Below are 25,428 nucleotides of genomic sequence, written 5' to 3' on the forward strand. Positions count from 1 at the left end.
CCACGCACAGGATAATAAGATAAATTACTTCAGATAACATTTTATGTTTACATATATTGTAAAATGCTAAACTCGAATTTGTTGGCAATAGAACAAGATTTGTTTATAAAATAAAAATAAGTAAAGAGAATAACAACTAGAAAATTCTCTAGATAATACAATAATTATACAGGTGTTTATCTTTGCTACGAATCATTAACATAAGATTATCGGACTAATTACATTATTTAATACATTTGTGAAGTAACCATGAACAAATTAACAGCTTTACTTTGCTTTGCTGTACTTGGTCTGGCCTATGGTGAGTTTTACTTTAATCGTTAAGTAGGTATGAGTAATAAATTAAATTATTGGTTAAGTTAATTATTATTGAAGAGACTTTTGATGACTCAGTATGACGTAAAAAGTTAATACGTAGCATTTTATCAGCTATAGTGTAGGTTTGTTTTTATATAAGTACTTACTAAGCTTTTTTTTCTAAAATTATCATACCTAATTGTTAATTATTCTAAATAAACATTGTTCTTGTGTTTCAGGCCTGCCCAGTATTCTGCCTCAAAACCTTGATTTAGATAATCTTGAACAATATGGCCACAATGATCTGGAAGCGTCGGTGGCAGATTATGACGTCAGTAAAGCAGCAAGATTCGATCCTGTTCGCACAAATGTCTACCACCTATTTACAAGGTATTTTACCAAAAAATCTTAACTTTTAAAAAGAATATCAATACTCAATCCTTGATTCCAAAGGTATGTTATACAGGTGGTACATTTTACATTCTAGAATCAATGTGGACCCTTATAGGGCACAACTTAAACTTGCAGTTAAAGAAAACACTATGCTCAAATCTAATGGTCCATGTTCGAGTACCCACAAAATCAACATTAATGAATGCGTAATTGTATATTTTCAGGGATAACCCGGTAGTGAGCCAGCCTCTCATATTGAACAACCCAAGCCTTCTTCAGTCGACAAACTACAGGAGTAACAGACGCACAATTGTTCTTGTTCACGGATGGTTGGAATCTGCGCTCGCTGACTTTAACAGCGTACTTATTCCTGGTAAGATTTCATTCCTGACTAATGTGTTACTAACGTCGATTGGATAAGAATAATCAGGAGAACTAACCTCACTTACTACATGGGATAGATACTTAGCAAAAAAGAAGACATAAAAATCTACTTTGGGAGTCTTGTCTCCCATAGGGTCGCAACATTATGCTGAGACAGGGCCGGATTCCGTGTTTGTGACGCATATTCATTCCTGCATGTACCATTTTTTGTTTAATTCCATCTTTATCTCGCGATGAAACTATTGAACATTTGTTTATTTCTCCTTTTCAGTATTCCTCGCCGCCGAAGACGTGAACGTCATCGTTGTAGACTGGAGTATTGGAGCCAGTTCTATCGACTACAGGACCGTCATTGTCAATACTATTTCTTCTGGTCAAGCAGTAGCAGCCTTCATAAACTGGGTGAATGAAGTAGGTGGTGCTACTCCAGTTATGTACCATATTGTTGGTCACGGCTTCGGTGGGCATCAGGCTGGTATTATCGGAAGGAACGTGAAGGGCAATGTTGCTTATATTACAGGTAAGATTTTTTTTCTGCAATAGGGAAGATATTGCATCTGTAGATGTAACGTAAACACCCATTTCAATGTTTGTGTTATTTTGTAATTTTAGTGTCTGTTAATTTAGGCCTTACGGCTGTAAAGGAATTAACCCTCTCTAATGGAGAGTGATTCCATTCGATAATGACTTTTCCACTTTACCTTAAATAAATTGGATGTAATTATTTTATTCTTTGGTATTACAGCCCTCGATCCTGCTTTCATCGGCTGGGTAAGCCACCCCGACCGCTTCGACGCCAGAGACGGACAATATACTGAAGTCATTCACACAAACTACGGCATCAACGGCTATCTGGCTGACCTTGGTGATGTGGACTTTTACCCTAACGGTGGGATCTCTATGCCTGGATGCAACTCTCACGCTTGTGACCATGCGAGGAGCTACTTCTACTTTGCCGAGTCCATCACATCAGGAGGTTTCACTGGAAGACAATGCATCAACTACTTCGCCGCGATAATGGGAACGTGTGACCTTCTCCCTGGCAGACTACAAATGGGAGGACTCATGCCCAAAAATGGGTGAGTACTTTGGAATATTCGTCACTAATGTAATTGTTATCTGCTGCCATAAAACGTAGTTATTTGCAAAATTTCATCAACTGGGATTAACTTTTATGATAATTTATCAAGCGATGCAGATAACTTTATTGACAAGGAAAAAACAACAGCTTACCTAATTTCAAAATATATAGGTACCTAACGTCAAAAAATGTTTTCTTTTTCAGACGCAGCGGTGTCTACTTACTGGAAACCAATGCCTCCCCTCCATTCTCTCAAGGCTGAAGAAAATAACAAATGAACACACATTTCTTTATTACTAAGTACTAGTCACTTGCATCACAAAGTTTAAAGCAATAAATAGGATACTGTTTCATTACAAGCATGAAAATAGAAAATACAACCTAAGTTAAATGCATTTTTGTATCTAAGAATGCACACGAACATGTTATCTATCACAATTGATTAGGATGTTTCAAGTTTTTGGGTCCTCTTCGTTGCGAAGTCTCTGTAGGGTTTACTTGGGGGGAAGAACTGCTGGCTTCCGTGGAACTAACTGGTTTTGCTGAAGTGTTATTGGAACTAGGTGTTTCTAAGAGACTGCTGAGTAACGCAATGCTTTGCTGTGCAGTTTGGTACACCCCTGCGAAGAACTTGTTTGGATCAAATTCAACGTCTTCTCCATCTTCACTGTTATCGTCTATATTTTCTTCTTCCACAGCTCTGGAAAATAAAAAAGATACAATTTAATTAAACAATTATTACTTCCTTAACAATTTGCCAATCGAAGTTTCCACCCAACCCATTATGTTTATGTCTAGGTGTATTTTAGCTGTTTTTAATACGAATCAATTATCGTTCTTAATCCAGGTCTTAGATATGCATTATCTTCTCCGATTAATGAAGGTATGGCTCAAGGCTACTAGTCTTCACCTTCCGGTTAAATTCTTGCTTTCCTAATAAAGCCAAATACGGACTGCATATTTATGATAAAATATTGATAACTAGCACTATCGTTATTTTTAGTTAGTTTCCTATCTTTCATTATATTTGTTTGTTTTTTAGGTACCTGGCTGATATAAATATTAAATGTTCTCTACATGATACTATTTAATAAATTACTAGTGGAAATGCGTGACAAATTAAATTAGTTTCGTCACAACGGTTTCTAAAGGACTTGAGTCTGATATTAACTTACGTTTCTTTCGTAGGTTCAGACATCTCCATGCCACTCTCGTTAGCCTTAAAGCAGCCTAGTGGAATCTTGCGTTGTGACAGGAATATAGTCCCTGGTTCCAGGTTGACGCAACCTTTTAGACCATCGGCGGTGGGCGCCATTTGAGTGAACGAGGCACACATTTGGAAGAGCACGCCCATCACTAGGCATAGGGGGTCTGGGTTTGAAGCTGTAATAAGAAATAATGACTACGTATTATTTGGTCATGACAAATGGAAAGTTGTAGATAGATATTGATCTTGAGAAGATTTTAAATGCGTAGGTAAAGAGCAAATTTAAGTTTAAAGATGTTTAAAATTGAACGTTAATTAACAAGGAAACGAGCATAGAAAAAAAATCATTTTTTTTTCAATACTAAAAAACTCTGTCTGTGTCTTTTTCTAAAACGGTTCTGCCAACATAAAACGTACTGATTACGATTTATTTGTACTCAATATTTATATCGATTCATAGCGATACAAATGTAATGGAAGCGCCTTATTACATTGCAATCATCGTAAGTGTAACTAATTGCTAACACATTATGAGCAGCGCTTTGAAAGTAGCAAATAATAAACCCAGCTTCCGAACTAAATGAAAGCTGAAAGGAATTGTATGGCGCGAGAGTAAAAGCAATTGCATTCGACTTTCTCGCGAGATTACCTGAGAAACTTCTGGATGCAAATATACTTAGTTACCACAACCGCACAGTTGGCGGAACAACTTTCTATAGAAATGCTCGTGAAAGCCCTTATTGAAATATACAATCACTGTATGAAAAATAATATTTTAGATTGGAGCTTACACTGAATTTTCTCATAGTCAACTTTCTTTCCGTGAGAAATCTGCACGAAGAGTCCTTCTTCTTTTGATAGATACCGCATATGGACGCATTCTGAAATAAACAAAAATAAATATACGTACAACAAGAACACATACTTCATAAGATCTTCTTCGAACTATCAAGATAGTTTGATATAAAATTTGTTTATAACTAGCACCTTATCGAAAGCTCTTACAGAACCACATCTCGCGTCTACCAAAAAAAATTATGGTGTACTTTTTATCGGAACGGAGAGGCTTCTAAGAAACAAAAGAATTTCGTTATTCTGAGATCATGTCTCCACCTATTAGGTAAGCATTCCTAAGCGGAGAAATTCTATTGGCTGTTAAAATTCTCCGCCATTCTTTGGTAGATCTGGTAATTACAGAAATAACGTACTAGCTCCTTCAGGGTCATACGAAGTTATGTTCTGGTCGATACAGCAAGCGCAGGCTGGTCCCTTGCACTTCCACTTGCAAGAGGGGTCATTTCGGGGCTCAGCTCCCGGTTCCAACAGCTTCTTGGCATCTTCTATGTTTAGGAAATCTGAAAGGCGAGAAAATTTGAATTAGTTATTGAGACTCCAGACATTTTTAAGTAAGGTTTTTTTTTTTTTTTAACGACGTAAAAAATCATCATATGACCCCTCCCGCTGTGGGTTAGCAGCGGTGAGGGAGTGTCAGACTCTTACTGACTAAAAGCCGTCGTGTTCCGTCGTAGGCCTTCTTATGTGCTAGGGCCGCGGTACCTCTTTCGAACAACCCGCAGCCCCGGCAGGCCTTGGCCCTGCTGATTTTTAAGTAAGGCTAAGGTGCATTTTTAGCACAGAATAGTACACGTAACAAGTAAGTGGGATAAAGTAAAAATGTATTGATTTCTCAAACGGGATAAGTTAATCCTGAGATAAGAGCGTTCAAACCAACAAACAAACTCTGGGTATAGATTGGCAAAATGATCCGTTAATTTTTGCTTGTCAGCTTCAATAATAAATTAGATATTGTATTGAACATAATCCTAATTAGGTTTTATTATATTGCTACGCTTTCTAATCATATTCTGTATGTACGAGTTCCGTTGAAAGTAGATCTCTAACTGGAATCGCTGTTCAGTCAATAGGCAACTAGGTATCTGCAATTATTTCTTGACTGTCTAGAATTGTAGTTTTAACAGAGCGAAAAGAAAATTCAATGTTTTTATGATACATTCATAAAGCAACAGATTCATGGTAGAATATATTTTAATTAATTAAGTAATGAGGAATAGTTAATTATATAATAAGCTATTATTTTGCTCTACATAACATGTAGGTTCAGTTTATGTAATGTTGAAAGACACATTTGGAAAACTTCCAAAATTTAAAGGAAAAAAATATTGCAAGCATTGTATGTGATTAGTATCAATTTTTTCCAGTATTTTTTGTAAAGGATATTGTTCCATTTCACCTATTTACTTGAGCAAATAAACGTTACTTCCTAAATCCATACATAGTCAGTTTAATACATAATCATGTGTATTTACAATCGTACATATAAGAAAGACATCCGTTAAACCCAATGGGTGTTACGATACTCAAAAAAAAAAACAAATTCGCGTCCAAATATTGTTCAGTCACTTTCACGCATGCGTAGTTGCAACTTTCACTAGTTCTGCGCTTGCGTCTTTGTTTTGTTCACGGTTCATAATACTGTGAATGATGGAACAATGACTATTTTGTCTTGTTATGTCAGACCTACGTCTTTGGAAAATAGAAGCTGTCAGCTGTCTTTTGTTTTATGCTTGGAGAAGTTTAAGTAACATTACTTGTTGAGAAATATGTATTTAAGTTACGTATGTGAAAAGTATATACTTGGTTGAGAAATAAAGTATATGTTTTCGGTTTTCCTTTTCAGTAAAGTTTACAACGAATCTCTCGCTGAAACTTAGAACGGTTCTTTTAGAAAATGTTTCAAATCTCTAACTAAGGTTAGTGATGATAACTTATGATTTTGTTGTCATAAAGTTAGAGCTTAACTTCATGTTAAACTTTTCTTGAATATGTTAATTCATTACACGGTCATGTGTAGTTTATCATTTGTTGTTTACTAATCTATACTATAGCAGTTCTTTCTGATACTGAATAAAATCGGTATTTGATCAATATCATGAAATTATTTATTCTGATTAATACACAAAGATAGTTAATTTTTTTGTGATTTAAAGTCAACACATGTTTACAAGATCTTTATAAAACCCGTTAATAAATAAAAAGCAACGAGAAGCTCGTCATAACAAAAACACTATATATAGGTAACGATGTTCGATAACAGTCAAGACTTTTCTCATTGAAAAAAAAAAAGATATTCTATCCTTTCATAATTGATAAATTCCTATCTCATGATATCTGTAAGAAAACATACTGAATGGAAAAGACATAGACACTCCACTTGTTATGTTCTTCATTACAAAAACTGACAAAGTTATATTTTTTACAAAAGTTACAAAATAACACAGTTTTTGCTGTCAAACTAATTTGAAGCATATTTCATATTCTAAGTTCCTTATATTCCACGGTTCATAAACATTTTATTTAATGAATGTAATATTCATTCATACTGTATCCGTTATTCATTATAGTCAACCTTAATAGCTTCCTGGCAGGCACAGCTGTCACTCATGCTTACATTATCACTGCGAGTCAATTGTCGCCCTAGTACGGTCGCTTTCTAATCAAGTACACACAATGAAGATTAAGGTACTCACCTAAAATGTTTGCACAGTGGGCCACCGCGACCATCGCGAGGACAAAAGAAAGAGTAAATTTGACCGACATGGCGATCAGATCACGTCACGGATCTCGATGGAGCACGAGCGAAAAAGTCGAATTATTTTATACCGCGTTTTATTAAGGAGGTAGGCTCGTGTGAGGAGGCGAACGTCGCAACAGCCGGCCGTACACTGCTCCTTTCCTGAGATCTCGCTCCGGCCGTTTCACCTCGCTCACAATAGAAGGTGAAATTTAAATAAAGCATAACGCAGTATTATAACGACATGCATCAGTGAGATGCATCGAGAAAGCGACAGCCTTCCAACGTTCTCCCTAATTCAGCCTAACCAATATTTGATTTTAAAATTGGGGAAACTGTCGTTTTTGTATAGTCATTTACGTAGTTAGATATAATGTAGGAGTTCGAAACTTGTTTGTACGCTTTCTCCCTATCATTGTGGAGACTTCTATACGTATGTGTTTATATGGCAAACAATATAAGTGACTGATGACTAATTCGTGTCTTGTTTACAATCATGATGATATGTTTGGAGAAATTATAGCGTAGGTGTAGTTAGCCTGGCTACTGTTAAATATTCGTGCATAATTTTGCAACTTATTTGCGTTACATCTGATTATAATGAAGTAGATTTACATTAACACTTTTTTTGATTATGACATTCATTCAATCATGACTGAAATCGATCGCTATAAATACAATTTGCATATCAAGCAACAGTATTTATGAGTGTTACATGTGATAAGCTTTCACAGTCACAGAAAAAAACTTGGTTATATGATAAAAATCTTACAGATTTATACTCTCTATGTTAAAGTTTCTAGAATTCATTTCTGGACTTGTCCTGATATATCTTAGTAATTACACTTCAATTTAATTCTATTATAATCTGGCTTAATTTATAATTAATAACTTTGTATACCGTTATCACTACACGCAGTGATATACATTGGAAAACATTATCATTTTTACAACAGGATCATACATGTTTTGTGTTAATGCGATGATAACATCATAATATATGTAAATAAATGCACCTCTTTTTTTAAATTTTGTCTAATTGCTTTATATTCTGTGTTTTTTTAATAATTTCAGTTTGAACTGACGCATCTCCAAAGAACTTTTACTACGTCTTCAACAAATGACATGAAAAATAATCGATAATAATGTGCATTGTGCATAGAAAGCTGCAGTTATTCTTATTTGTCTGCATGTCTGTCTGTCGGCGCTGGCGCAGGTGCGCGCGCCACTGCCCCACTTGCGGGTCATTGTCTTGTAGACTACGTTACGTGATAGACGTGCCGATGGATCTTAATCGTTACATGACGAGAAAATTAAAATAATAGTAAATGTTTTTTTAAAGATTTATAGGTTTAGTGGTCATAAATCATTACATTTATTATTGAAATAAATTGCAGCGACAAATTGTTTACGTATTTACTAAGAAATCAGAATTTTAAACCTTTGCGTTACTTTTTTGACAATATTTTTTCCAATAAAAAGCTATAGTTTTAAACCTAATACAAAAGTCTCACTTCAATTCACAAGCGAAGTACCTAGGCGTAAAATTTATAATTTACATTACATATGCTTTATAAAGTTAATTTAAACTGCCTCTGTGTTACGTTTGAAGCACTACGCAAGTAATTGTCAAGTTCACGAGCGTCTAACCTATTGAATACCAACGCTTATTGGCTTCGAGTCAATTACCTCTACAAAAAGATCCCCACAAATAAGGTTTATAGGTGTATTTGTTTTACAGTTAAAGTAAGGGGTTCATTGCAGAAAACATATTCTTACAAGTAAGCAACAATCAGCTGTTGTAGATATTTTCTGTATATAATAAATTCAACTGAACTGGATGGACCTAGGTAAGTGTTTATGTGATTGACCCACACCAAGAATTATTTTCTAACGTTTTTAAACATTGCCAAAATATATATTTCAAAACTGCCCTGTAGTAATCGTTTGAATAATTCAAAAATTATGTAAGTAATTTTTAGTTTCTAGGTTTAGGCGGAAACAATATATTTGCTCGTTCGTATATACAAATAATATTTTTTTGGTAACACGGCTGGCAGGAGCTGGATGCGAGCAGCCGAAAATCGATCTCAGTGGCGTGCACTTGAAGAGGCCTATGTCCAGCAGTGGACTGCTATAGGCTGATGATGATGATAATGATGATGGTAACACAAACTATATGCAGTTATTTATTGTAACGCACACAAAAATATATAAGTTGTGTTACTATAACACGGTAAGTATCGTGGGAAGTTGAAATGGTGTATAAAATATAAAATATGTTTATAGGAAACTGTGGCCCGATTACAGAAGAAACACAGAAAACTTGAATACTTATCGATGATGGAAACAGCTTTCAATTGCCTTAAGAGACTCTCGAGTATTTTTATTGCTTCCAAAGAGAGCTAATATTTTATGTTTTCAGAATTTCTCTTTGAGAATTATTTTATTAGGTACTCGCTTTTATGACACCAGTCGTCTTTGTTTGAGGTGAAATATTGAAAGAAAATAATTTTAATACATGATTTAGGTATATAGCTTTATTACATGGCACAAAATAATTCTGCCTAGCTTATTGCAGTAGTTTCATATTGCTTAATGAAATGAAAGTAGTTACTCCTATTAAACCTCTTTGGAATACAATTAAGCAGGCTCTATCAAAAGTTAACTCCAACAACGAACTGCTTTGTTTACCAAAATACTCAAATCTAAACACAAACTGAACAACACACAACAATCTTACATCCGCATACACATTACACAATACCTATCATATATTACAAAGTAGCATATGGCTGTTAACATACACGTGGCTACGTATAATAACAAGAGTGGTAACATTCGAACTCAGCCACTTTCTCCTCGGGAAAGTGACCACTCATGGACCAAATGCCGGGTGACCGACCAGACGGGTTTACTATAGATGTTGTGGATTGGTGTAAAGAAAGCTGGTGTTGTGATATGGTTTTTACAGATTTAGTGTTTTGAGGAAAATAATGGCAAAAATATGAGGATGATTGATAGTATTTAGAAATAAAAAAATACGAAAGTAAAGTATATTTTATAATAATCTGCCATAGCTTTTCTTGGCAGAGAAGACGATCGGATTAGGCTAAGTTGTGTTACCAATGTCATGATTTTTTTTGTAATTCTTATAGAAAATGTTAACCATGCGTCTCTTCTTTTCCTCTATTCAGAATAAGACTATCCAACAGAGTTTTGAAAATTCAAAACATGAGACCCAAAACATTTATTTATATTTATTTACGCCAATGCGTACCGTCACTACTACATTCGAGAGCAACGTTCTGTGTACGACGTTTCTGGAAGTTATGGAGAAAAGAAATTCATTTCTTAGAAACAACCATAGCTTCTTAATTTCCATAGAAATGCATTTGAATATTGATGATAGTATCGTTTTTAATTACGAGGCATTTTAATGTTAGCTTTAACCTATTTTTTTTTAAGTACCACTTTTGTACTCACAAAAATATTCATTCATATGCAAACGTTGTTACGAAAGAAGCCTTTACGAATGAATAAATCGTAGTTTTTAACTACGTAAAACAATTACAATTACAAAAACATACAACAAAACAAAAACAATTATATCCGCCAATTAACCCAACAAATCGTTTTCGCAGCCAAAAAAAAAAGCTCAACATAACTGGCTCATTTCCTTCCCAAGTACGTATACAATAACACTTTGGCCGGCGACTTTGCTTGACACTGAATTCTACATAGGCGACCAAGTGCGTCTCGGCTTTCACCCATCCTTCGAGGCAGAAAGAGAGGTGCGGTTTTCCTTTCTCACTGTTATACGTCACTGAACATTTCTCCGGGTGCCAGTCGGTGGTTCAACAAATCAGTGTGGTTGCTACTCCGGAGTCGTCTGCGTTTTTAGATCCGAACAGTGTGAACTCTTGATAATATTGTTGTATTTATTTATTAGATGTGGTACGAGGTGTTGATTTGAGATTTGTAGTGTTGAATTTTAGTTCTTTTTTTGCATTGAAGTTTTATACAAGAAGGTAAGTTTATTTTTATTTATAATTAAATAGTAGGAGTAGAAATTTAATAAAAAATGTTTTTTCGAGTATACATTTTTAAGAATTTTTTTAAATATGTTTGTAAATATGTATATTTTTTTGAAATTTAATCATGTTTGCGAATACGCATTGCTGCAATAAAAATGCTCATTTATGTAAACATATACACAAATGCGCATAGAGGCAAGCAGGCGTGATTCGTTGTAGAAAAGATTTCAACGCGTTCGCTTCTAACAAAAAAGTATATGTTTCTATCTTTGAAAATTACTCTAAAATATGGCTTATTAGGAAACTTGTGCACACAATTCATTTAAAAAAAGTACCCATTCAAGAAAAATTCACATATTTGTATAGAACATAATTTCTTTTGGTTATTAGATACGAGTTCTGTTGCAAGTTTTTAAAGAATGTCATCCAATTTATCGTATTTAACATTTGCAGGCAGGGAGCCAGTCTTCAAGATGAAGCTCTCCCTGGTTTTCGAGTTGCTTCTGATATTCATACTCTTAGCTTTCGCCGCGTCAAAGAGTGTCCGTAAGTATATCACTCACTATTCATGTTCACATTAGGCAAACGTCCGACCGTTGACGTACAAAAAATCTAAATAATTGATTGATTGTTAACATGTCCGCAACTTGACAGAAATACTTATACAGTCAATTAAACGCATCAACATTTGTAAGCCAAATACATTGTAGGTATCTTTAAAAAAACTGTGAAAGTCGACGATCGGTGGACATCAAATTTTTTGTACTGAACGACTTTCAATAAAAACATCAAGTAGCGTGTTCATTGTTGATACTTTTTTTTTGTCAACGAGATGTACAAACTAACTGAATGATACTGATGTGTCCGTCTGACAAGTTCTTTTCGTCACTCGATTAAGAAATTAAGTATAATTTTAGTGTCAAATTATATGAATTTACTACAATGTTTATGTCACTCAATTAATACAATATTCATGTCACTCGATTAATTCAGAGCAATTACTCGAGATTGTAATAACTCATAACTTTTTGTAACACCAATCCAATCAATCTTCAGCAAGTTGAAAAACAAATCGTATCAATCAACTTTATAACTAGTAAAAGTCGCATAACAGACAACACCAAAAAGAAAATGTCTTGTGTTGTAGACAATAATTACAAAACGTTTTTAGCACGCCTCGAAGACAATATTTATCAAAATTGTAATATGTTTTAGACAAAAATTTAAATGCAATTATTGGGGTGGTCCCATTACCTTCAAGATTGGCCAACATCTTCGCCCGAAGTTATACCTAAAGCAAATTCATCTTATAATACAAAAGAGTACCCAACCCTATATAAATCGATTGTTTTTTTTAGGGAGGGAAAATAATACTGTGAAGAAAGGGATCCAGAACAGAAATGACGACATTAAGATCGATGAGAACAATATCAACAAGTACTGCAAATGCGTGGAGGCTTACTGCAACTGCTGCCGCGAGTTCCGACTGCCCGTCGTTGAACTGCATGGACCAGGTATGGAGTAGACCATAATTATTTATAGTGTAATAGAATTGATGAACCTTCGATGACTGACTGAACTGGTAACGTTATATTTTATAGACATGTGCTTAGATGTATGCTCCCCTAATGTTTTCAAGAAATGTTCTAATTTAAAAGATTGTTTCCGTTTCCATTCAAGATTATCTTTTTATTGATGAAATTCTTACAGATATCTATTGTACTTACACTCTGCCAAAACTATCAAAAACTTACTTGTTTACCTATATGGTATACCCATAACATGGCCACAAAATGAACAATATACGTTCTTTCACCACACAGTTACGCCATCTTCTGTAAAATCCGTAACATAATAAACGCACTGTGTGACTCATTCATTTGCAACATTCCGGATCTTACCTTTGGAAATTACGTTAAAAATTATGAAACCAAGCCACGAGATAGTTTTGTAGCATACAAAATTATGTTGTGAAAAAAAACTTTCCTAGTAGAACAATAAAAAAAATATATATGTATATATATATACACTATATCTAAAAGGCGTCAAAAAATTCATCCCCATCGCTGTCAACTGGGAGCGTACCCAAGAGGCTGGCAGCATTACCTCGTTGGATGGCCATGCTGATCCTTTGTCCGAGGTAATAGCCAGCCTTTTGGTCACGAGAAGCGTCAACCAGCCGCCTAGACAGGTCTTTAGAAATAGAAAAAAATTGAAATTGTTGTGAATAGAAATTTTCCAGTCAGCTCCTACATAACTTTTACAGGAAATGATTACAATCCAAATAATGATAGCTTTCACTATATCTTTGTAGATAATGATTATATGATAATTTAAATTTCCAGGATGCGCCTCCTTGATGTACCTCAACGGAGACAAGATGTCCGTGTCGTTGAGTTTCGGAAAGAAGGTCATCACAAACCGGACTCTTTCGAGTAAGTTATTTATGTATTTTCACTTTTGATTTTTAGGAACTCCGGTTTTTATGGTTCCCATTAACCTTAAATTGTGGACCTACAAAGAAGACTTTATTTGAGAATACTTAAATGTGGCATTATGTTTTTTTATAGGCCGTAAACCCAGCCCCGTCTGCATGCCTTTGCCGGGCGGTGTATCCAAATTCTGTGGAAGAGTATACAACATCGCCAGAGCTGGTGAAGAGTTCAGAGCTTGTCTCGGCTTAGAACTGCAATCAAAGAGCACAGTTGAAGCAGCTGTCAGAGTATCCTGCTTCAAGTTTGGTCCAAGAGGTGTGACTTCTGAACCAGCTGACCCATTGCCGTTAGTACCTCAAGACGAAAAAGCTGAAGACGACGATGATGATGATTATGAAGATGATGATGCATTCGGGCTTGGTGCTGGGGAAGATGACGATGATGACGACGACGACGATGACGATGACGATGATGGTAGGTCTTGATTGCTTTACAAAATCAATTTACAATTAAAAATAATGCTTATGTCATAGTTATCTAATAATTTTATTCGCACATTTCAGGCACACTCGACGCCGTCAACGACGTAGACAGCGCTGATTACACAGGCTTCAGTCTTATTGGAGAAGACATATTGGGAGACCTGTTTGGATCGACTGGTGGGAAAAAATCGAACAAAAACAAGAAGAAACAAGCACCTGCTCCGTCTATAACGACCACTTCTACTACTAGACGTCCTCGGCCTTCACGTCGGCCATCAAGACGGCCTAGTACCAGAACTACAACAGTACGACCAAGACGTACTACTACAGTCAGAGTTAAACCTTCCCCTGGTAACAGGAGACCAACTCGCAGACCGAACAGGAGGCCAACCAGGAGACCTACCACAGAAAGTACTACAACATCAATCCTCACGTCAATAACCACTACTGTTAGTCCACCAAGTTCAGTAACTGCCGCTTCCCAATCAACTGAGCGTAGTACAGTCATGAGTACCATTCAAGAGCAATCCATAGCACCAGTATCTTTTATATCTGAGAATCAAACTCCAATTTTATCAGCAACTACAGCCAAGAGTGTTACTGATTTTGAAGACCCAGGACTAGAAATGTCATTAGCGCATATTACTGGTCAATTATCAGAATTGCAAGTCACTCCAATGATTTCAAATAACGCAAAGGATTCAAGTATGATGAACAAAGACGAGGAATCAGATAAATACGAGAAAGTGTTGACAATCACTCCCAAAACGCCGTCGACCATATCTTTCATTCCTACGTCCGAAGAAGCCGTTAATGACGACATGATTCAAATTGTTCAAACTCTTGACTCCGCTGAAACTATGCCAGAGAGAGAAACGATGACTGGAGATGAAACTAGAGGCCATCATTACCAGTTCAGTTCCCCTGTCACAGATAACTATTATGAAGGCCTCACCCTACCCAAAAAGAAAAACAGGAACAAGCAATTCAACCTCCATGATCTGGACGTTCTTAACCTCGGCCAGATTGGAGAATCTGTGGGTGATCAACTAGGAATATTTGGTAAAAACAAAAGGCAGAATAGAGACAACAAAGACACGAAAGTAAACGGTGAAAAAGAACAGAGTAATGAATACGATGACTTGGTTGATACTATAAGTCACGTGGCCTTAATGGTGAGGAAATCTGACGACAATAAGAACAAAAGAGACAGGAGAAGACAGAACAAAATGATGCGCGAATGGTCACAAGTATGACGTCACAGTCAGGCTAGTTCTAAGTAGCTCTAGAAATTATTTATTTTTCGTACTTAACTTATTTATTGTGTGTGTTGTAAATAGCAAAACATTTTGTATGAGATTATTTATTTTGCATGAATGAGTAAAATTTTTTTCAATTAAACGTTTATATTTATTTGTATTCTCCCAAAATTAGTCTTAAGCGGTATTTCAAACAGAAAAAGGTTGCTGTATTGTGATGGACGTTATTCAGCGTAATGATTCGTTCACATCTGTCATTAGAAAGTGCGTGTGAGAAATACTATATAAGTGATAAATTAATTCTAATGCTATCCGTTAGTTCAATCATATTGGAAGGAAGTTCGATATCATAATACCTCGAATACTGCATTTTATACAATTAGTAAATTAAGTAGCCTACTTTTGTAGTAATAGTAGCAAAGCCGAACATATTATTGCTAGTATGTACGCAAAAGGCGCTTCAAAAATACATAACAAGTATAATGTAAAATACCATTTATGAGCTAAGAATGAGGTTTAACAAAATAATATTGTGATTCAATTGATAATTGATATATGGGAATTAAGCTTATACCTAAATGGGCTTAAATGCAATCGGTACCTACCTAGACAAGACATGCTCACGTTCTTCTGTCGTTTAATTTAATTTATATCTGCATAGCCAACGCAATATAAATTTTGCATTTCGGCTGCCCACTATCAATATTTCAATCAAGATATTAATAAAGTGTCACATAAACTATTACAATTATTTCATTCTTATTATGGTTTTTCATTACCTATCCGTGTCTAAGGATATTCGTAAATCATCCATAACTATTGCACAATCACTTTCATTGCTTTATTTGCAATAACATTAAACAATCAATGTTAATATATTGTATCAATATAAATTCTTTTCACGTATCCATATTGAAAGTAAGCAACATAATATAGTTTTAAAATTCAACTTTCTCTTGAACTGACATTAAAATTTAAAACTTGTTCCTATCAGTGACTGTGCAGCTTAAAATAAACACTCAATGTTTAGTGGTCGACAGTTAAATACTCCCGGTTACTTGCTACGCCTACAATCCGTAATGAGGAGCCAGGCTTAACTGTTCAACATTACCTTTCTCCTTATAAAATGGGCCCAGCAATAAAACTGTTCTTGTTGTTAATGCTAATCACTTGCCGTTTAGGATCGGGTAAGTATTTTTAGACTACGATTTTTTTGTAAATAGGTCCGCTTCTAATAAACCTATATATTTTCTTAATTTACAGGTGATAAAGCATATAAAGTAATTAAAATCAGAGTACCACAAACGATATGGAGACAAGCCCTGCATCCGACTCCAGTACTAAAATCTCCTGTAACGATCACTGTGCCTATAAACGTTCAAGATGACAACGTTGAAGAAGATGATGATTTTATAGAGGATGAAATAGAAGATGAAGTTCCAACTGTTACCGACGCTGTCGTTGTTCAGAATACCAGTGTGACACAAGTGCTACAAGATCCAGCACCGGTAGTATCAACTGCAGCACCAATTGTTACACAGAGTCCAGTACTACAAGATCAAGTAGTTACCCAACAGCCTACACAAGACGTTCCTGGTCAAGTAATTCGATTCCCTTGTGCTTGTCGAAGTAGACAGTGCGGGTGTTGTACGGGAGCCATACTGGAACGCATCAGAATGAAAGCGTGTGGAAACATCACCTTTGTTCCAGAAGATTTTGTATTCGATGTGAGGATGACTGTCAATAATAACACTGTTGTACGCCGACGAGTTTCAGGTGAGAATGAAAATGAACATGGCTTTAAGAAAGTTTCTTTTCTTTTGTTTCGGAGTGTAGCGTCGAATACAAATAAGTTTTTATGTAATGGATTTTAAAACAATGGAAAAGACAAAGATATTAATAGAAAGTGATTTCAGCCAGCGACCCGCCGCCGATATGCTTCAATCCACGAAGAGCTCCCTTCATTCGTATTTGTGCCGAAATATCCAATATTCAAATTAGAAACCGGAATGCTCACGCCTGCTTAGACATCAATGCAGATATTGGTGGATTCCCAGTTTATTCCGCGTCCTTCAGATGTTTCAGGTATGTACTAAAAATATGAGTTCGTCATATCTTTTACAAATTGAATTACGTAAAAATAAAACCTGGATTGCATTTTGATCGGCCTTATAAGTACTAATAGCACATCTATTATTTACAGACTAGGGGCATCTGGTGTTCAGACAGGATTGAAGCCCAGGCCTATTTCATCGGGACCCGAGCCAGTCAGCCTATTTGGCAATGCTGATAACGACGATGACGGTGGGGGCTTCTTGGAAAACGCTGTGGGCGATGTTATTGGTGGAGACGGTTTATTTGGAGGCGGAGGCTCAAGTGACGACGATGGTCCATTCGATGGCATCGGTGATGCTTTCGGAGATTTTTTTGACGGCGACTCCTAGTTAATTGTAATTCATAACTTTACAAACCAGTATTTTTTTAGAGTACAAGTTATTTATATCGTAGTTAAGACTATTTATTGTTACCAATTAAACATGTAAATAAATTAACTGAGAATTTTATCAGATTTTTCTGTCGTGAGTTTATAAATCTAAAAGTCCACGTGAAAGTATAGATAATGAGATAAACAGATCTTTCTCTGCCCCTGCTGAACCGGTTCACTGTTGTGCATGTGAATTGGAGTGCCTGGCTTGTTCAGACGATAGCCGCTCGCGGAGATTCGCGTCACAAAATCAAGGAAAATGTGTGCAGTGATTTATTTATTGGTAATATTTTGCCTACAAAACATACAAGGAGGTAAGATTATTCAATCTTTTATGTTAATTTAAGAATTTATAATTTAAATTCTGATGGTGAAATTTTGTTTTTTGTAGCTACGCTAGAAGATCATGTAAACAAAACAAAAGTTGGATATGTGAATGGCATGGAAGTTCCGGACGACTTTTTGTTGATGATTGATCAGTTGCGAAGCAATTCATCGATGCTCCCGCGTGCAGCGTCCCGGCAGAGTGCCCAAAATGGTACTACGGAGAGTAACAGACGCTGTGTTTGTGACAAGGGTATCTGCAAATGCTGTACTGGCTACTTCATGGATTTGTTGAAGCAAAAGGCTTGTATGCGAGTTACATATCACCCGGGAGACTTTGCTTTCGATGTGGCCATGTCCCTCAACAATAGGATACTCTATGAAAACTCTTTGTCAGGTGAGCCAATATTTATAATTTTGAACTATGCAAATTTTGTTGTAATAAGAACATTGACCGTTGTTTTTTCTAGTTTTGATAAATTGATCACTATCATGATAATGACAATAATTTAACTGAGAATAAAACAAAAATAAAAGTATATGGTACATTGAACCCATTTTTTAGAAGTAATTTTATGACTATTTCCATTTATTTTTACATTTATATCTAGAGTTATATTATTGATAGAACCCTTATAATGTTTTTCAGGCAAAAATCCCAGACCAATATGCATAAGCCCACCAAGGATAAACAATTTGAAAGTGTGCGCGAAGTTCTACAACGTGTTCTTCCCAGGAAGGAACTTTCACTTTTGTTTGGCAATGACAGGACATTGGCGGTCGTTTGAACTCTTCAATTTCGCTTTTGACTGCTTACGGTAAGCGTTACATGTTATACGTCACTTAGCAAAAGAACTTTAATCACTTTCTATGATCCCAAAATTCTAGACTTCGGCTGTATAGATTTGTAAGATGCATCTAAAACAAAAACCTTGATACAAAAAATCATAAGACGCATTTTTAGGTCTGTACTGAACCTTCAATTTCACTCAAATATTTTCTTTAGGTACTTTTTTGGGGTAACTGAACTTGTACGTTTAAGTATTCATTGCATTTATGAACTCAGTAAGTAAGGATGATAAATGATAAATAATACTCGTTTAAAAACGAATACTTTATTGCTGATATTTTTGTAGGATAGGTACCTACTGATAGGTAACTGAGAAAGGCTATAGTCCTTATATACTTGATACCATGCCATACTCAAACCTTGAAAAAAATTCTAGATGACATTTGTAGTAATTTCTAAGACAAAAGCGTATATTGAAACCAGGCCACTATATCGCAGAAAACCGCCAGAAAACTTTTCCATTGTTCTCTAATACCCCTGTTTAACAAGCCACTTTATCTTCAGGATGGGTGCCAACGGCATAGCGATGGTTAAACCTTACGAAGACGTCGGGATACCTATCCCAGACCCTCAGGGAGGAGTGGATGCAGTCATCGATGCCGGAGACGAAGACATAGATGATTATGACGAAAACGTTGTGCGGTCTATATTGAATCTGTTTGACCGATAAGGAGATGATGATGATGATGGTGGTATTGGTAATTCTACCTGATTCAATGACAAGTTTTTATGTTATGTTTTTGATTTTAATTATTTATATTATTTATTTATTAAAATAAATGTTGGTTATTTATCTGGTGTTTTGTTTACTTACGAACTTAAGTGTATGTTAAGGGATCGTGTTGCTGAGCTATTGGGTTTAAGTACCTGAGTTTGAACTTATAAGCAGAAATGATAAAAATAACTCGACTGTTAGTAAATCAATGTAGTTAAAAAGATCCATACAAGTAACATTTGTGAAATCAAAAACATTAAGGAGTAAAAAGCTGACTGATAAAAGGACAATGGGCACTTTGTATGGGATTTGGTACCCGCTCCAACAGTAACGTATGATATATCATTAGAAAGGTATTTACGTGAACAATAATAAAAACTATGGGGCTTGCCTCAATTAGCTGTCCGATCCGAGTAACGATAAAAATTAAATCGACATGGAAACAAGTATGTCATCCATATATGCAAATTCATTAAGAGGCATATGTCGTCAGTATAATAATTTTAAACTCAGTTAATAGACATCTTAAATTGTTTGAGATACACTCTATTATAATCTAAAGGTTGTAATAGTCTATGGAGTCATACTACGGAAACACAATCGTCATCTGATTTGACAAAAGTTCAAAACATTTCTGAAAACACAACTAATCATTTTAGTTACATACTATCTTTAAACATACTGGCTTCCATGTACCTACACATTATATGAAATAAAAAAAAACCTGTTATTAAAACACGATAATCATTAAACATTAATTGATTGTAAATACTGAAAGACTTTCATCAAATACATAAGCTATATTCTGCGTGAACTGCAAAGGTTTGCACACAGACTTTTTTTAAAGCAGTGGGCAGGCAAACATTCTAAGAAGGCCAAATTCTTGTTTTTTTGTTACTTTACCAGTTTTTATTCAATACAGTTGGATTTAAGAACTACATCTACGTTGATGATTTATGAACATTATACATTCTATTAGACGATGTCACGCGAAATGGACAAGGAATTGGGACTAGTCGTCATAGTAAACATTTTTTGGCTTGCCAAGACCTACGCAATGGTACTAGAATCAACATTGTTGGACAGGGTACCAAAACGCCCATCGTCCTTTACTGTATTGACGCAAGAATTTTAATGCATTGATTTGAACTAATCAATAGTCAATACTTGACACTGTCTACAGAAAGCTCTACGTACCTATTGATTTCCAATTAGACACGTAAAGCCCATTTAGTACCAATGCATAAATAATTCAACGACAGCTTTTAGTGTTTAGATTACATATAGACTGATTACACTATAAATGTTGAAGCAATAAAATAGAAAATGCATTCTGCAGTGACTGGCAATGGGATTTTAAAATGAAAGAAAGGTCAAGTCTTCGATGGTTGTAGGAGAGTAGGTATATTTCATCAATCAGAAAATAATTCTAACTTTGGACCTAAGCCATGGGAAGCACTAGACAAAAAGCATCCTGTTTGAATATATAAGGAGAAAGATAAAAGGTAGAAAGAGTCAGAATCAGCTATGAACGATGCCTACTTATTAAGAAAGAAAAAAGACAGGGACCTATCTCCCTACTGTTAAAAGAGCAGCTGCTCTTGGCAGGGCCAAGACATTATTTTAAGAATTAAGACAAAGCCACAATTTTATATGTAGGAACCACAGATCAGAAAAAGGTGCTGCCAATAAGAGATGCATTCTTCATGAATGAGTTAGGTCCTACTGGTCCGGCAAAATTTATTTCCTACTTCCTTAGCGACATCTAGGTAATGGTATAATAGTGCAGTTTTCCCAATAGAGTGGAGACTCCAAGTTTTAGACCTTCGAGCAGGCTGTTTATACCTTAGCCCTGAAAAATGGTTAATCAATGGCTATCTCTTAAGTAGATAACAATAGAATGTTAAAAGTTCTGGGAAATCAGTCAACAATGAAGCTGAATAGTTTTCAGTTTTAAAATGTTTAGGTAGAACATCAAATATTAAAAATAGGTATCATTAAGAATTTAATTATAACAAATAGCTTTCAGCAGCCAACGCACCGACCAGACAGATTGATGTCTGTCAAAGGTCAGAACTACACTATAACTTTTATGGTATTAGACACACTTAACAATATATTTGTCATGCGCATCATTACTCATTTTCACATTAATGAACATGCGTGAAAATATATACGTGAAAATACCTAGCCATTATCCGAACAGTGGTGGTATCGCATCGATCCGACGCGCAGGAGTTTCTCTCTAGAAAGTACCGCAAGTCAGTTGTGCTCGCGCATCGCATACCTTGCATACAAATACAGATTTACCTTTGGAAGTATCGACATAGGGTATCGGAAACCGATCATTTGAATTTGGTCCCTAGAGCTGTGGAGTTGAACGAACTTTATTCAAAATGACGAAAATACTTGCGGTGTTTGTTGTTCTGTGCGTTATTGCGTTTGGTTCAGGTAAGTGAAGTTTTATCTTAAGTTGTTCGTTTTCAGGCGCGATTTAATCTAGTTTGAGAATCCGAAGAATTCGATGTCGTGCAATTTCCTATTAGCATCAGATTGAGACTTAATTTACATTGCGTTACGGTTATTACCTCTATAAGTTACTGTGTTAACCGAAGAATGAGTTGTTTGGACAGGAATGTTCGTTAATTTTTTCCTTTTATTTTTTAGGCTATGCATCCAGAACCAACCGGCATTTCAACAATAGAGAAGACAATTCAATGGATGTTACCGATTTTTCTATCTACTATGACATCGATTCGAATACGGTAAGAGCTATTTATAATTAAGTGCGGTATTCACTATCAGATGAAAAAGCATAACAACTGGCAATTGTTTTTCTTTTAAACTTGGATGAACCAATGTTACAGCTTAAAAAACAAATGAATAGCACAAAGGTACTGCAATATATTGTTTGTTTTGTATTCCTAATCCACATATTCCACATTTTCCAACTGCATCAATTCAATATTTATATAATACTTAATTTTCAGACAATTAGAAAAATGATGCCTCGTCCCTGGTACCAGCCTGGATGGCGTCTGCGACTTCCCTTCAAAGGTGGGAAGTGCACGTGCGAAGAACTCAAGTGCAACTGCTGTTCCGGAATGCGTATCCCAGCTTTCAATTTCGACAGGCAAAGTACGTATAGGTACATATTAAAAGAAAGATAAAGGTGCGTTTTGAATGATAGCTGCTGACTGCAACTGCCGGCCGCACTTGCAGGGACTGCATGAAACCGGTCGATATCCGAGAGCGACTGCACATGGTGTCACGAGTGTCATGTAAATACATACTAGGTTTCAAAACGTACCTTAACGCTGCTATTAAGAAATAACATTCACGGGTCCTTTGAAGCGGCATACGTCTGCCTCGCTCCTTTTCTACAACGTCACATAGGTACTATAAAGCAAAACACAGTGGACCTATCGGAATAAGCGAATTTGAAGATGATGGATATTGATTTATTTTACTTTTATTTGTTACAGCCTGTGCTGAGCTGACTTTCGATCCATCAGAAGGATACTTGGATCTAAACGTGAAGATGAACAACGAGAGCATTTTCCACAAATCCTATTCAGGTAAGTTCTTATCTACAAAAAATCGCTTAGGTACATCAACATCATTATTCATGATGATGATGATGATATTTTTCTTAACCCTTATGTAGGTCTCCTTTTATACGTCCCTTATGTAGGTACTACCTATCCCATACTTCCTGATGGACTATCAAAATTATTGTGCCTTATGGTATCTAACTAACGGTTGCTACTTAGAATCTATGTCTAATAGTACTTACCTACCTGAATACTCACATTCACTTTATTTTCACGTGTTACAGCAACAAACCCGCCGCCGTTCTGCATCCCCATCCCGATTCCTTACGTGCCCATCAACATCTTGGACATGTGCATCAGACTGTTCGACATTACTATCGACTTCACTAAGATGCATGTCTGCATGGACTGGGACACTCGAGTTGACAAAGCTCCAGTTTTGGTAAGTTTCATTTATATAGATTTTCTGGTTGGCGGGTGTTAGGTATATCTTAAAGATATAAATCTTTTTAATTCGTTGTTTCTTTACCGTCTATGCAGTGGGTTACAAAATATTACTAAATTCAAAAAGTTGTTGGTATATTATGTGGTTGTACACTGTTGAACTTTTTATTTATTTATTGTGGAAGTTAGAATTAGTTACTTAAAAAAGGAAAACCAAAAAGCGCGCGCTCGCGCTCTGCCTGCTAGTATAGGGCTTTCATAAACTAAATACATTAACTTTTATTTTAGTCGACTAATCTTTTTTTTTAATTTGGTGCAAAAAAAAATCCTCAAGCATTTTAGATGGGTAGTTCATCAATAGAATTCAATCAAGAATGATTCTGTACTTCTGTCCCCATTTTCCACTATTGAGCTGAGCAGTTCCATATCCATAGATTCCATTATATGAAATAAATCTTTTTGTGCTTTTTAGATTCTTCACTTCGATTGTATGGACTTGGGTCTCGGTGGAATTAGCCTTACGAAGCCAAATACAAATCAAATAACTGGAGGAGGAGCAAATGAGCCTCCGCAACTAAACGGCGATGTGTATGATCCCGTTACTGAAAATGTCCCTGCATCCACCCAACATCCTGTATTCAACAATAGTGTCAAATATATTTAATTTATTAATTTAATCTTGTTTTTGTATTACATTTTTCCTTACCTGACATTAAGCCGTCAATAACATTTTTCTCTCTTGTTAAAATTTACTTTGGAAGAACACATACAGTCTTGACTAACAAAGTGAAGCAGCATTTCGTTCGTTTGATATTAGCCAAGTACTAACTTATATTTAAAAAAATCATTTTATGACAAGAAGTGCTCACAGTATTAATAGGTTCAGTCGACTACAGCTCCATCCTTAGTAAGTTTTTATGATTAGAAATCGACTAAATGCCGTCATGGTTGACAGCAAGAATGACTTTTGAAATTGAGAGAATTAATGTCATTAAGTCGTCAATAACCATCGATATATATGTACTACGTACTAGATAGAACGTTCCGAACAAAAAGCTTACCACACTGAACTGCACTGCAGACTATGCAGTGCCCAAAATGGCAAATCAGAGCGATTTTGACACCTGCGTCAGATGGATGTCTATGAAACTACAATTATAAAATAGAAAATACATATCAAGGTATAAACTTACACATATAAACTATTCGAGAGTCAAGTTAGTAAAATTACACGCTGTTCATGCTATTACAACGCTTGTATATCATACTTTTCATTTACAATTCAATTTTACAAATATGCATTAATTTGTTCCCGCCCGCCATCTTGAATTATGGATTAAGAAAATCGTGCAGAAACAGATGTGCCATAAAACTAGCAGTAGGTAAAATATCAATGAAAACAGACTTCACTTTGTCATGGTATGTTCTTACTTTCAAGAAAAAATAATTAAATTCGCGAAAATTTGTGATAGCCCTCTTAAGAAAAAAAACATCGTAATTAATATTAAAAACCCTAAAAATAAGTTCCTGGTTTTAATATATTACATGATTTTGCATTCAATTAGATATAAATAAACTTTTTGATACATGACATGATTTTGAATTCACTTAGATATAAACTTTTTGAGTAATGAAAAATGTAGGCAAAATACGAGCGACACTTCTGCAATTAACATCAATGAGGATGACTACATGTCACAATACGTCAACGAAATGTCAACAGACGACATAGCGGGTAAATTATTTGTATGGATGTTCTTGTCTATCGCTAGAATATATGTCAATGTCAATAACATTTTTCTCTCTTGTTAAAATTTACGTTGGAAGAACACATACAGTCTTGACTAACAAAGTGAAGCAGCATTTCGTTCGTTTGATATTAGCCAAGT

General features: G+C 35.5%; 6 protein-coding genes across 6 annotated transcripts; 5 read left to right on the top strand and 1 right to left on the bottom strand.

Moving 5' to 3' along the window:
- The first annotated feature begins 141 nt into the window (after positions 1–141).
- Positions 142–2,882, top strand: LOC124631973 (pancreatic triacylglycerol lipase-like). Its single transcript, XM_047166630.1, has 6 exons — positions 142–301; positions 537–687; positions 915–1,063; positions 1,346–1,594; positions 1,820–2,153; positions 2,360–2,882. The coding sequence occupies exons 1-6, from the start codon at positions 250–252 to the stop codon at positions 2,415–2,417; spliced, it is 993 nt and encodes a 330-aa protein (XP_047022586.1). The 5' UTR covers positions 142–249; the 3' UTR covers positions 2,418–2,882.
- LOC124646081 lies at positions 2,588–7,128 on the bottom strand. The gene is made up of 5 exons (XM_047186123.1): positions 6,911–7,128; positions 4,571–4,717; positions 4,154–4,243; positions 3,331–3,538; positions 2,588–2,855 (listed from the first exon to the last, which is right to left on the bottom strand). Exons 1-5 carry the CDS (start codon positions 6,978–6,980, stop codon positions 2,588–2,590), a joined length of 783 nt encoding a protein of 260 aa, XP_047042079.1. The 5' UTR covers positions 6,981–7,128.
- A 4,323-nt stretch (positions 7,129–11,451) lies between these two features.
- LOC124631446 lies at positions 11,452–15,245 on the top strand. The gene is made up of 5 exons (XM_047165848.1): positions 11,452–11,537; positions 12,350–12,505; positions 13,337–13,426; positions 13,562–13,900; positions 13,990–15,245. Exons 1-5 carry the CDS (start codon positions 11,465–11,467, stop codon positions 15,162–15,164), a joined length of 1,833 nt encoding a protein of 610 aa, XP_047021804.1. The 5' UTR covers positions 11,452–11,464; the 3' UTR covers positions 15,165–15,245.
- A 1,048-nt stretch (positions 15,246–16,293) lies between these two features.
- Positions 16,294–17,643, top strand: LOC124646089. Its single transcript, XM_047186135.1, has 4 exons — positions 16,294–16,354; positions 16,431–16,943; positions 17,084–17,252; positions 17,371–17,643. The coding sequence occupies exons 1-4, from the start codon at positions 16,294–16,296 to the stop codon at positions 17,609–17,611; spliced, it is 984 nt and encodes a 327-aa protein (XP_047042091.1). The 3' UTR covers positions 17,612–17,643.
- Positions 17,644–18,068: 425 nt separating this feature from the next.
- On the top strand, positions 18,069–19,568 carry LOC124633010. Its single transcript, XM_047168091.1, has 3 exons — positions 18,069–18,373; positions 18,626–18,794; positions 19,331–19,568. The coding sequence occupies exons 1-3, from the start codon at positions 18,094–18,096 to the stop codon at positions 19,494–19,496; spliced, it is 615 nt and encodes a 204-aa protein (XP_047024047.1). The 5' UTR covers positions 18,069–18,093; the 3' UTR covers positions 19,497–19,568.
- A 2,133-nt stretch (positions 19,569–21,701) lies between these two features.
- LOC124630775 lies at positions 21,702–24,216 on the top strand. The gene is made up of 6 exons (XM_047164776.1): positions 21,702–21,992; positions 22,209–22,306; positions 22,532–22,679; positions 23,027–23,119; positions 23,380–23,537; positions 24,012–24,216. Exons 1-6 carry the CDS (start codon positions 21,938–21,940, stop codon positions 24,201–24,203), a joined length of 744 nt encoding a protein of 247 aa, XP_047020732.1. The 5' UTR covers positions 21,702–21,937; the 3' UTR covers positions 24,204–24,216.
- The last annotated feature ends 1,212 nt before the right edge of the window (positions 24,217–25,428 follow it).

The sequence above is a fragment of the Helicoverpa zea genome, chromosome 1, assembly GCF_022581195.2.
Source record: "Helicoverpa zea isolate HzStark_Cry1AcR chromosome 1, ilHelZeax1.1, whole genome shotgun sequence".
In the NCBI taxonomy this organism is placed as follows: domain Eukaryota; kingdom Metazoa; phylum Arthropoda; class Insecta; order Lepidoptera; family Noctuidae; genus Helicoverpa; species Helicoverpa zea.